Genomic DNA, 13,944 nt, shown 5'->3' with positions numbered 1-13,944 from the left:
GTAAAGGTGAGGAAAGTTGGTTTTGTTTGGGTTTTGCTATGCTGTGGTCATGTCTTATATTTTTTTTATGGTTGTAGCCAATAATCCACTCTCTCATTGTAAACCCACTGTTCCTCTTGTGTGAGTTGTACTGTGCTTGCAAGGAAAGCTAATTACAAAATCTTTTATTGGAGGAACATTTGGATTCAGTCCTCTCAAAAATTTATGTTTATTTTAGTGTAGGGACTTATTTTTATTTTTTTACACATTTTTAAAAAAAAAAAAACACTTATATTATATTATTTATTTTATATTTTATTTTTATTTAAATAAGAAATTTTCATTCTTTGTTTATTATTATCTTCATAGAGAGAGAAAGAAATTTGATAAGACAAGAGATGAGAGAAAAAAAAATTAAAATAATGATATACAAAGCTACAGCAAGAGTATTTGCCTCAATCAGTGCAAAATAGAAAAAGTTATCAATTTTACATAATCAACCCCAAAAAAAGTCAACTACATCAGTCAAGTTAAAAATGTATAAATTTGCAAAATTTATACAGTAACTAAATATATTTACGCTGGCACTATTCAGTTTGTATAATAATTTTATTATTTCTTTACATGTCTCAAGGTCGAAAAAAGAATGTAGATCGTGATTATTATGTACGAAGGAAGAGAAATAATTTTAAAAGAAAATTGATATTTTAATATAATGTAGAGTAAAATAGATAATTTAATGTGGAGTGTTTTGAAAAGTGAATATATAAAATAGAAAATGTATGTTCTCATGCTAAAATAGACGAAATTGTTGTACAAGCTGATGTAAATACTCTAATAATGTATATTTACACATCTTCTTTAGCTTGATTAACAGAGGGAGTTGTTGCTTTTTTTTTTTTTTAGGTCAAAGTCTTTTGGAAAAGGTTTTTCAAAAGCAAAGCAAAGCCGTGAAGGTGGAGTGTTTGGTAGAGTAGTTCGAAAATTGTTGTTTGTAGTTTTTTGAAATACGTGTGGGTGAAAAAGTGTGTTGAAATGCGTGAAATGCTGTTTAAAAACTAAAAAATGTTGTTTGAAAACACAAACCAAACGGGCCCTTTTGTCTTTTACGGCTTCTTTGAAGTTTGGCCTTTGTGAACAACTATAGGTTTTTATTAAAAAAATAATTATAAAAATCAATCTATATTATTAGTTAGACACATTTCAAATATATTTGAATTCTAACAATTCGAGTTCTTTGTACTCGATTTTGCCTAGTAAATTTACACTTAAAAATTGAGTGTCTTACACTTGACTTCCATAATTACTTGAAAATCGAGTGTCTCACACTCAATTTTCTCAAAGCAAAATCGAATCCTCTGAACTCGATTTATTATAAATGGAATTTATTTCAAACTTTATCTAATTAATAATATAATTTGAGTTTTATAGTTATTTTTTAATAAAACCCACAACTATAACTATATATATATATATATATATATTCCTGTGATCGTGTTTTTGTGAAAGACCCATAAAACCCACTTGGAATTTTGCTTTCAAAGTTCGAATCTTTTACGCCATGATTTGTTCTGGGAAGCAATCCGTGTCCCCAACGATTAATGGGTCCGATTTGTTTCTCCGAAAAAAGCTGTATCCGGCACGGCCGGTTCTGCAAGTCGTACCGGAGTTGAGAAAACCGGAGCGACTCGGCTTGGTATTAGTGTCGAGGCCTTTGCATGTGAATTCAGTTGAGAAACTGAGTTTTGGGTCGGTGAGATATCGGGAGACTACCTAGCAAGTGAAGGTTACCGATGATTGGTAAGGAATGAGGGCCCAGTGGGAGTTTAGGCTGATTTTTGTGGTTCTTTGGCCGTGATAGGATGTGTATGAATGTCCAGATGGATAGTACAAGGAAAATAGCTAATGTTAACCTTCCAGGTGGCAAATATATAAGTTGCTAATTATAAGTTTTGATTTTAAATTTTATTTTTTCGTTCTCCTTTTTGCTAATTTTTATTTTATTTTTATCAAGAAAAAATATACCAAAAAAAAAAATGTCTCTTCAGTCTCACAACCACCCATATTATTTTCATTATTCTCTCTCCCTTATCCTATATTGTCTCATTAAATCATCTCTCACTAATTCCTCTCCCTATTGAATCTTCCTCTTCTTCTTCGTTTTGTTTTCCGTCACTTCTCTCTTCGCCCTTCACTTTCACAATTCCTACCTTGGACTGTTGCATGTCAACTAAATGCTAGATTTTCTAATCGCAGATGCTCAGGAAGTCCCATGTATTTCTATTTTCAACACCGGCCAATGACACTTGAATCATTTTTGTCTTTTTAATTATTTTCTATGTTGAATAAAAGGTGAGAAGGAGTTATTGTCGAGAAAAGAAAGGAATTAGACAAATCTGTAGGAGTTATTCTCAATAATCACTCTCTTACACCCTCAAAAACACGATTTTAATTATAATTATAAAATTGTGAAACAGTGTTTTTACAACATGATTTTAGTCAATCTATGCATAGTAGTGTGCGGTAACCATTATATAATAATCATTACTCTAATTAAAATAAGTAAAAGAAGTGTCGAGCATCAAAACAATAAAATACTAGAAAGTTGAAAAAAGAAATTGTATGGCCTTGTGTTTTTCCATTCGGCCATGTCTATATGCATATTTTTACAGAGACTTAGCCCTGCTTGGTTCTAAAAAATATATTGTATTTTGTTTTCATTTTTGAAAATGAGTATTCATTTTCTGAATCTGAATTTAGGATAAAAAATCCATTTTCTTTTTTTCCTTGGTTTGGCACCTGTTTTAAATACGAGATTTGAGAAGAAAAACATTGACATACCCGTTTTTCACTTGGTTCATATATATATATATATATATATATATATTTTAAATCTAATAAATCTATTTTTTTCACTTACAAAGTTGACTTGAGTGAGACAGGTCATAGCAGTGAACTGCACCCATTTTCAGTTTTTTATTAGGAGAATGTCATCATACATTTTTGCTGGAAAAAAATGCTAAAAAGTTTTTATTTTTTTGTTTTCATACACACATATTTTGGGTATTGAAAACGAAAACAAGAACTAAAAACAAATTAAACAAGTTTTTTTATTGATAGGTCCCACCAAAAACAGAAAATAAAAACAAAATACACCATGTTTCTCATGCCTTATAGATTTAAGCAAACATGCCTTATAGATTTAAGCAAGTAGGCGATAAGTTGGCATGGTAGACAAGTGCTTGGTTCTTCGCATCGATAGCCCAAACTTCTCACTCATGTCCAAGTCATTAGGCAACATGCCACTAGGGAGCACCCAGTGAAAGCAATGTAGTAATTGAGCTAGAACATATTTAACGGTTGTAAGGCCTAGATGCATTCCAGGGCACACTCTGCGACCAGACCCAAATGGGATAAGCTGAAAGTCATGTCCTTTGAGCTCTATATTACTATTTATGAACCTTTCAGGGTAAAATTCTTCCACATTATCAGACCACACACAAGGATCTCGTCCAATAGCCCAAAAATTTATTATTACTCGTGATTTCTTGGGGACATAATATCCATTGACCTCAATGTCCTCCATGGATTCACGTGGGACTAGTAATGGTCCAACAGGATGAAGTCTTAAGCTTTCCTTCACCACCATATCCAAGTATGGTAATTTTGCCAAATCAGTCTCCTCCACCATCCTATTCATTCCAACTACACGTTCTAGCTCCTCCTGTACATGTTTCATCACTCGTGGATACCTCAAGAGTTCAGAAAATGTCCACTCAATCACAACAGCTGAAGTGTCATATGCACCGGAAATCATGTCTATTATGATAGCCTTGATATTTGTTCGATCAATAATGTATACTTGCTCATCATGAGGATTCATGGGTTGGTTCATCAAAGAAAGCAGCGTGTCTATAAAGTTTGTTTCACGATCTTGTTGATCACTACTAGGAATTTTTTCATGCTCCTTGATGATATTCTCCAAGACTATGTCCAAAGCCTTGCCACATTTCTTCATGCGTTGTGTCAATCCCTGATAGAAATAAATAGCTTGAAAATCACTATGCTAATGATACCATTTCGCAAATTTTACTAAAATATACCTATCGAGTTGATGTGGTAACTATACATCCATGTAAATGTTGCTACATCAGTTACTCAATACTAGACGTAACCAAATTGTCACCTCAATTCCTTCATTGAATTTTTGTATTGGAATTTTTAAAAAATGAAGAATTATTCATTACAAAGGGAAACCTGCATGAGCATGAACATGAACATGAAAATGGCATACCCGATCCACCTAATTCATGCAAAATGCAATCCTAGTCATTAAGGTCTGTTATATCTTTTTTCTAATAATTCAATAATTAGGGAGAGGATTTGAGTTTTTTATTTTCTTCATTAGAAGCATGAAGCATCAAAGTGACTTTTTGAAATTGTGTGTTTTGAAAAATTGGTGATTTTATTAAGTGCAGTATGAAATTGGACTTTTTAAAAAGTAGAATGTTTGGTAAAATTATTAAAAATACATTTAGCAAAATTGCAGTTTGAGGTGTAAATTAAAAAAAAAAAATGCAAACTATATATTAGGTAATTCTTTCATAATTATGGTTTCACCCTCTTATTAATAATAATATTAATATTAATATTATAGTTTGTCTTAGTTATTATTTTTATTAGTGTCTTATTTATTTATAATAGTAATTAATTATTTAATTTTTCATCATGACAAAGTACAAAATGATAATGCAAAAAAAAAAAAAAAAAAAAAAAAAAAATCAAATGCATACCAATAATCAAGTTTATATTGTACCACATTATATTAAAAAAAGAAAAAGAAAAGAAAAAGAGAACTATTAATAAAACAACCATCTTGGAGTCTATCTCTATTATTGTATTGAATTTAATTTTTCTTGGTAAAGATAAAACTATATGCTTTTTTTTTTTATTGATTAATGCAACTAAGTCTGTGAATTCAATTAGGAAATCTAATATACAGTATATAAGTTTTAACTAAACTCTAATAAATCAATTTTGGAAAAAAAAAAGGTACTCTTTAAAAAAAATAAACCCACATATTCACTAAGTACAAAAGTAATTTAAACCCACAAACCTTATCAACAATAAATCCACTCCACCAATAGGTAGGTGACAACTCACCCACCATATTTTCTCCAACCAATTAGGTTCCATGCTTCTAAATTTTTTATTAAAAAAATAAACTAGGTTTCATGCTTTATCACTCATAAATTTAATATACAAAATTTAACTTTTGTATATTATCACGTGGATGATTATATCCTTTTAGCCATTACATAGGCAACGTTCATAGCGTAGTGTTCTAGAAAGAATACAACCACATTTTAAAACAGTGATAAAAGTAGAAATATAAAGAACAATGCAAAGAATACATCTATCTGCATCATTTTTGCCACAACTCGTTTTGCCACAACTCGTCACTTAGTGAGTTGTGAGTGATAGATGTATAGATTGACATGAAACAATTATTTTTTCTCCATTACTCACAACTTGTCACATAGAAAATTGTGCAAAAAACTATACATATAGTTGTGATCTAGTATTTTTCAAATATAAAATATGCAGGAAAATGTCATGTTCATCTTATGATACGGTAGCTTGAAATCAAAATAATCAGTCATTTTCTTTTCTTTTCTTTTTCTCAAAATTATCATTTACTCCACAATAATGTCAGTACTATAAATTTTGTCACAACTGTCCTACGAGATAAACTGAGTGATGAAGAAAATATTGTGAGTTTATGTTATAATAACGAACTACTATGCACATTATGACAAATAAAACAATTGTGACAAAGCATGTGTGAAGTGTGTGGTATTGTTTACTCCATAAATAATACAACCACATTTTAAAACAATGATAAAAGTAGAAATATAAAGAACAATGCAAAGAATACATCTATCTACATCATTTTTGCCACAACTCGTCACTTAGCGAGTTGTGAGTGATAGAAGTATAGATTGACATGGAACAATTATTTTTTCTCCATTACTCACAACTTGTCACATATAAAATTGTGCAAAAAATTATACATATAGTTGTGATCTAGTATTTTTCAAATATAAAATATGCCGGAAAACGTCATGTTCATCTTATGATACGGTAGCTTGAAATCAAAATAATCAGTCATTTTCCTTTCTTTTCTTTTTTTTTCTTTTTTTTTTCTCTAGGAATTATCATTTACTCCACAATAATGTCAGTACTATAAATTTTGTCACAACTGTCCTACGTGATAAACTGAGTGATGAAGAAAATATTGTGAGTTTATGTTATAATAACGAACTACTACGCACACTATGACAAATAAAACAATTGTGACAAAGCATGTATGAAGTGTGTGGTATTGTTTACTCCATAAATATGCGTGGCATTGAAGTTCAAATTTGTGGATGGACCCAAATTTATTGAACCATTTATGGCCATATATGCTCTGTCAATTGCAAATATTGTAGTCTTGTGGAATTGGAATAGGGTGGTAGAAAATAAGATTAGTTTATTACTTATCAAAGTGTAAGGAATTAAAATAAGAAGAAAAAAGAGAGTAAAAGAATTGTTGAGAAAGGGACAAAACAATATAACACTAGAAATGATTAGCCATGTGATTTTCAAGGTGGCTGTGTGATGCAAAGATTTTACGGAGATTTGAAATCTTAGATTTAAACACGTCGTATTTTTCTTATACCACAACCACAAAGTTTAAATAGAAAAAATATATCATCCGGGGAAATGGGCTTAAGATGCCGGATCTGGGGGAGGGTTCAAGATGTAGGATCTGGGGAGCATATCTGAGAGCATCCACATCAGTTCTTCTAAATTTTCTGTCTATTTTACACGAAAATCTCATGTTTCTATTTTACACTACCACTTTTACAAAACACCCACACTAGCTTATTTATTTTACAAGATATTTCAATAAAATATTCATTCTCCTTCATTTTTTTTTATTATTATTTCTCTCAACTGTTTTTACCTATATATGCACGTTTTCTCTCTCTTTTCTAAATAGATATCTCTCTCTCTCTCTCTCTCTCTCTCTCTCTCAAAAACTACCAACCCAGATCTTCACTGAGTCCTTACTTCATCGGCCGAGCTAGAACCTTTCTTCACCGGCCGATCCACAAACCAAGCTCCGGCAACCCAAAACCAAGCTACTATGACCCAGATTGTGTCTTCATTGGCCGATCCACGAACCAAGCTCCATGACCCAGATTGTGTCTTCACCAGCTGATCCACAAACCAAGCTTCAGCGACCTAGAACCAAGCTCTGGCGACCTAGATCGTGTCTTCACCAGCTGATCCACGAACCAAGCTCCACGACCCAGATCCTTTCTTCACCGGCTGATCCACGAACCAAGCTCTGGCAACCTAGATTGTGTCTTCACCGGTCGATCCATGAACCAAGCTCCACAAGCACCGATCTATCTCTCTATTGGTTTGTCTGTGTGAGTTTTTTTGTGTATGGGTGTGTTTCTATATTGATTTGTTTGTGTTTGTGTGTGGGTGTGTTTGTGTGCATTTGAGGAAAAGAAGATGAGGAGCTGAGGTCGTTGTGCACGGAGAAGTGAGAGAAAAATTGGGGCGAACGAAAATTACTAAAATAATAAATACACGAGCTACAATTCCTGTGTATATTTATACGAGTACTATAGCTCATGGAAATATATACATAATTTTACACATTTTTACACCCACTAATGTGGGTGTTTTTTTTGCTCAAAATATGTAAAATTTGCATTGTAAATCTATTTTATAAGAGTTTAGATTATCTGATGTGAATGCTCTGAGTATTTCAAATATTTTTTTTTTTTAAATAGTACTTTTATTATTTTAGAAAAATTTTAATATTACTTTATATATATATATATATATAAAATAGTCATTTTGCAATTTTTTTTTTTTTTTTGAAATTTCCAAAATTTACGTAAAGTTAAAATCAAATCATAATAGGTCTAGAATTTAAGGGCATAATAGTTTTTTCCTGAATTAAAATGAAGGTTTTGATCAAGGTTGGTACTACAATAAGCATACATGGGATTAAACTTGGTAAGTTTGATTGGTACTTGAATGATTAATTAAAAATCAACATAAAGCTTAATTCTCATTTTTTTTAAAATGGTAAATGATTGTCGACAAGTGAACGAGGGATGATCCTAAGAGAGTGTAGAATTTCTTTATTTAGTAAAATATTTATCCATCATTCCAACAATAGATAATCATCTCCATAGTTTTAAAAATTAATTCTAATTAGGGTGAACCAAATCAATAAAAAAATAAAATTTTACAAAGGTCATTATGACTGAAATTACACTCCAACATGTTGGGCTTTGTGTGGTGTAACATTGCTAACCGCTAAATCTAATAAGAGCATTAATTGTGACTTGCGAGTGTTTTTCTTTTTTCTTTTTTCCTTTTTGACAAGATTTCAGCTTTAATGTGGAAACTGTGTTACATTCATTGAAGACATCTCTTGAAGACATAATTTCAGCATCAATATTGAAGATATGATTTCAAAGAAGGAATGTTTTGAAGCTACAATTTTTAGGAAAGCATACGTTACCAAATATTTTATCAATTTACCAACTCTATTTATAAAAATAAAATATTGTGCAAAAGTTCCCAACCTATAATATTCTATTTTTGTGAGCACAAAATAAATTTGAATCCAAAACTAGGCAAGTTAAGATATTGTTCAAGGTAACTTAAGCTTATTTGGTGCCACAATTTTTTCAGCTCTTCATATATATGGAACGACGAAACCAAGTGCACAACGAATCTAAATAAGTAAAACCTTCTTAAAGATTATATCATAGTTCTCTTATAAATTTAACCAAGTAGGCGATAAGTTGGCACCGCAAACAAGTGCTTGGCTCTTCGCATTGATAGCCCAAACTTCTCACTCATGTCCAAGTCATTAGGAAACATGCCACTAGGGAGCACCCAGTGAAAGCAATGTAGTAATTGAGCTAGAACATATTTAATGGTTGTAAGGCCTAGATGCATTCCAGGGCACCCTCTGCGACCAGACCCAAATGGGATAAGCTGGAAGTCACGTCCTTTGAGGTCTATATTACTACTTATGAACCTTTCAGGGTAAAATTCTTCCACATTATCAGACCACACACAAGAATCTCGTCCAATAGCCCAAACATTTATTATTATTCGTGATTTCTTGGGGACATAATATCCATTGACCTCAATGTCCTCCATGGATTCATGTGGGACTAGTAATGGTCCAACAGGATGAAGTCTTAAGCTTTCCTTCACCACCATATCCAAGTATGGTAATTTTGCCAAATCAGTCTCCTCCACCATCCTATTCATTCCAACTACATGTTCTAGCTCCTCCTGTACATGTTTCATCACTCGTGGATACCTCAAGAGTTCAGAAAATGTCCACTCAATTGCAGCAGCTGAAGTGTCATATGCACCCGAAATCATGTCTAGTATGATAGCCTTGATATTTGTTCGATCAAATATGTATACTTGCTCATCATGAGGATTCATGGGTTGGTTCATCAAAGAAAGCAGCGTGTCTATAAAGTCTGTTTCATGGTCTTGTTGACCACTACTAGGAATTTTTTCATGCTCCTTGATGATATTCTCGAAGACTATGTCCAAAGCCTTGCTACATTTCTTCATGCGTCTTGTCAATCCCTGATAGAAATAAATAGCTTGAAAATCACTATGCTAACAATACCATTTCGCAAATTTTACTAAAAACATACCTATCAAATTGATGTGGTAACCATGCATGATCCATGTAAATGGTGCTACAATAGTTACTCAATACTAGACGTAACCATATAGTCACCTCAATTTCTTAATTGAATTTTTGTATTGGAATTTTAAAAAAAAAATGAAGAATTATTCAATACAAAGGGAAACCAGCATGAGCATGAGCATGAAAATGGTATACCAGATCCACGTAATTCATGCAAAATGCAATCCTAGTCATTAAGCTTTGTTATATCTTTTTTTTTAATAATTAATCAATAATTAGGGAGAGGATTTGAGTTTTTTATTTCATCATTAGAAGCATGAAGCATCAAAGTGACTTTTTGAAATTGTGCGTTTTGAAAAATTGGTGATTTTATTAAGTATAGTATGAAATTGGACTTTTTAAAATGTAGAATGTTTGGTAAAAGTTATTAAGTAAAAATGCATTTAGCAAAATTATAGTTTGAGGTGTAAATTATAAATAAATAAAAAATGCAGGCTATATATTAGGTAATTCTTTCATAATTATGATTTCACCTTCTTATTAATAATAATATTAATATTAATATTATAGTTTGTCTTAGTTATTATTTTTATTAGTGTCTTAATTATTTATAATAGTAATTAATTATTTAATTTTTCATCACGACAGAGTAAAAAAAAAAAAAATCAAATGCATACCAATAATCAAGTTTATATTGTACCACATTATATTAAAAAAAAAGGGCAACTACTAATAAAACAACCATCTTGGAGTCTATCTCTATTATTGTATTGATTTTAATTTTTCTTAGTAAGATAAAACTATATGCTTTTTTTTTTTATTGATTAATGCAACTAAGTCTGTGAATTCAATTAGAAAATATAATGTACAGTATATAAGTTTTACCTAAACTCTAATAAAATCAATTTTTTTTTTTTTAAAAAAAAATTGTACTCTTTAAAAAAATTAAACCCACATACTCACTAAGTACAAAAGTAATATTAAACCCACAAACCTTATTAACAATAAATCCACTCAACCGATAGGTAGGTGACACCTCACCCACCCACATTTTCTCCAACCAATTAGGTTCCATGCTTCTAAATTTTTTATTAAAAAAAATAAACTATGTTTCATGCTTTATCACTCATAAATTTAATATACAAAATTTAACTTTTGTATATTATCACGTGGATGATTATATCCTTTTAGCTATTACATAGGCAACGTTCATAGCGTAGTGCTCTAGAAAGAATAAAACCACATTTTAAAACAATAATAAAAGTAGAAATATAAAGAACAATGCAAAGACTACATCTATCTACATCATTTTTGCCACAACTCGTCACTTAACGAGTTGTGAGTGATAGAACTATAGATTGACATGGAACAATCATTTTGTTTTTTCATTACTCAAAACTTATCACATAAAAAATTGTGCAAAAAATTGTGCATGTAGTTGTGATCTAGCATTTTTCAAATATAAAATATGCAAGAAAACGTCATGTTCATCTTATGATACAGTAGTTTGAAATCAGAATTATAAGTTCTTTTCTTCTTTTTTTTCTTTTTTTTTTTCCCTATGAATTATCATTTACTACACAATAATGTGAGTACTATAAATTTTGTCACAACTGTCTTTCGTGATAAACTGAGTAATGAAGAAAAAATTGTGAATTTATGTTATAATAACGAACTACTAAGCACATTATGTCAAATAGAACAATTGTGACAAAGCACGTGTGAAGTGTGTGATATTCTTTACTCCATAAATATGCGTGGCATTGAAGTCCAAATTTGTGGATGGACCCAAATTTATTGAACCAGTTATGGGCATATATGCTCTGTCAATTGCAAATATTGTAGTCTTGTGGAATTGGAATAGGGTAGTAGATGATAAGATTAGCTTATTACTTATCGAAGTGTGAGGAATTAAAATAAGAAGAAGAAAAAAAAAGAGTAAAAGAATTGTTGAGAAAGGGACAAAACAATATAATACTAGAAATGATTAGCCATGTGATTTTCAAGGTGGCCGTGTTATGCAAAGATTTTACGGAGATTTGAAATCTTGGATTTAAACATTTCTTATTTTTCTTATACCACAATCATAAAGTTTAAGTAGAAAAATATATCATCAGGGGAAGTGGGCTCAAGATGCTGGATCTGGGGGAGGGTTCAAGATTCAGGATCAGGGGAGCATATCTAAGTATTTCTATTTTTATTTTTATTTTAAATAGCCCTTATTAAGAGATTATTTTAGAAAAATTTTAATATTACTTTATATATATATATAAATATATATAAAACACTGTCAAAAAGACTCAGTTGCATTTTTCTTTTCCTATAAAGAAATTCTAAAATTATTTGCTAAACACATCCTTTAACTTTTCCAACGAAATAAATAAATAATAGACCAATCGGATTTTGGATTTGGCTATATATGGAAGAGGGCAAAGACTAAGAGCTAGCAAATCAAGCCAAACTTCATAATCCTCCTCCAAATACCATGGTTACTTCAGCTAATCATAAAGATTTAATAAGACTCCGATGAAGTTGAATCGATAGAAACTTACGTACCTGTAGATCAAGTGCCCCAAGGTAAGGCACATAATCAGCTAGATTGGAAGCCCCCGCCAAGGTAAAGGCCTCCTCAATAAGCGTTTTCAAGTCAAATCTATCATCACTACTTCGCCCAAATATCATTCTACATGTAGTTTCCTCATTAAGTTCACACACTTTCCCACTAAGGTCCACGACCTCATGCGCCGCCGCAGCTTTTTTCAGTGACTGCACCAGTGATCCTACCTCTTCCTTCCTCATAGGTGCAAATGAATCTATTTTTGAAACTCTAAGAAGTTGCAACGTACATAGTTTCCTAATGTTGCGCCAATATGAACCATACTCGGTGAAAGCCACGCCCTTGGTACCATAAGCCAAGTACTCAGAGACTTGGAGTTTTGGTCGGCTAGCAAAAATGGTGTCATGGGTCTTTAAAAATAGCTCAGCAGCTTGAGGAGATGAGACCACAATAGTTGGTACATGGCCAAGCCGTAATGACATGATGGGTCCATATTTTTTGGCTAAGCTATGGAGGGCACGGTGTGGGAGACTACCTAGCATGTGAAGGTTACCGATGATTGGTAAGGAACGAGGGCCCGGTGGGAGTTTAGGCTGATTTTTGTGGTCCTTAGGCCGTGATAAGATGTGTATGAATGTCAAGATGGATAGTAGAAGGAAAATAGCTAATGTCAATGGAGACATTTTGGGAATTCATGAGTTGACGAAAGGTATGGGACTCACAGAATTTTCTCTCTTCTGCCCAATAAAAAGATACAAGAGTCCTATTTATTGGTAATTTCTTACGCAAATAATTTACATTCAAAAGATGGTAAGAGCATTCTTATCAAGGGTGTCAAATGCCAAATATTTGACATTTGACACCCCAAACTCTAAAAAAGCACTTCCATCAAGAATGGTAAATGTCATAATTTTTGGCATTCATGAATAGTGCGGCCTCAAATTTGAGACCGCACTTTTCACCAATTGTAAAAATTATATTATTTGTTTATTCAAGTGAGGCCCGCTCTCTTTTCTTCTCACCTTCTTTTTCATATCTTCCCTTTCACCTGTCTCCCTCTTCTCTCTCTTTTTTTCTTTCTTTCTCACTGGTTCTCTCTCTTTCTTCCTCTCTCCAGCCCTCTCGCCCTTGCCATCTCTTGCTTGTCCCTCTCTCTCACCAGTTTCTTGTGGGTGAGTCACCATGTGTTGGCAACACTGTGGGTTGCCGGTCACGATGAGTCATGGTTCACAGTTTGGCGGTGGATTGGATTTGGTGGTGGCTGAAATTTTGTGATGGTTGGCTTTTGTGTTTGTGGTGGTAGTTGTTTTGTGATTTAGAGGAGAAAGGTTGAAGGTGGTAGCTAGGTTGTGGTTTTGTTTTGTTTATTTGTGGGTGGGTATGGTTTGTGGTGGTGGTGGCTAGTGGTGGGTTGATTTTGGGTAGGGGTTTACAGTGGTGGCAGGTGGATGGGTGAGTGGGTTTTGGTTTTTTGTGGTTAATGGTGGGTGGGTGCGGTTTGTAGTGGTGGTGACTAATGGTGGGTTGATTTTAGGTTGGGGTTTATGGTGGTGGTAGGTGGGTGGGGGGTGGTGGCTAGTGGTGCTAGGGGTTTTCTGGGTTGGGTTAGCTAATGGTGACTGTGGGTTTGCTGTGGATATTTTTT

At 32.5% G+C, this 13,944-nt stretch overlaps 1 protein-coding gene across 2 annotated transcripts; it reads right to left on the bottom strand.

Annotated features, from left to right (window-relative positions):
* Window positions 1-3,065: 3,065 nt before the first annotated feature.
* Window positions 3,066-13,040, bottom strand: LOC112012067 (cytochrome P450 CYP736A12). Of its 2 annotated transcripts, none has more exons than XM_065769357.1 (2): window positions 12,299-13,039; window positions 3,066-4,012 (listed from the first exon to the last, which is right to left on the bottom strand). In XM_065769357.1, the coding sequence occupies exons 1-2, from the start codon at window positions 12,980-12,982 to the stop codon at window positions 3,182-3,184; spliced, it is 1,515 nt and encodes a 504-aa protein (XP_065625429.1). In that variant the 5' UTR covers window positions 12,983-13,039; the 3' UTR covers window positions 3,066-3,181. The 2 variants fall into 2 exon arrangements, with proteins under 2 accessions (XP_065625429.1, XP_023900190.2); XM_024044422.2 differs by lacking the exon at window positions 3,066-4,012 and adding an exon at window positions 8,624-9,675 and having other exon boundaries at window positions 12,299-13,040.
* Between the last annotated feature and the right edge of the window lie 904 nt (window positions 13,041-13,944).

This window comes from Quercus suber, unplaced genomic scaffold (genome assembly GCF_002906115.3).
Source record: "Quercus suber isolate HL8 unplaced genomic scaffold, Cork oak 2.0 scaffold_1123, whole genome shotgun sequence".
Taxonomy (NCBI): Eukaryota; Viridiplantae; Streptophyta; class Magnoliopsida; order Fagales; family Fagaceae; genus Quercus; species Quercus suber.
Note: the sequence above shows the minus strand (reverse complement) of the source record. Positions and strands in the feature narration are given on the sequence as shown.

Excerpts from the sequence above, each read along its gene's own strand:
- LOC112012067 (XM_024044422.2), bottom strand. The coding sequence starts at position 12,982 with ATGTCTCCATTGACATTAGCTATTTTCCTTCTACTATCCATCTTGACA. Across the intron at positions 9,676-12,298 it reads TTGGGGCACTTGATCTACAG|GGATTGACAAGACGCATGAA; the intron begins GTACGTAAGTTT and ends TATTTCTATCAG.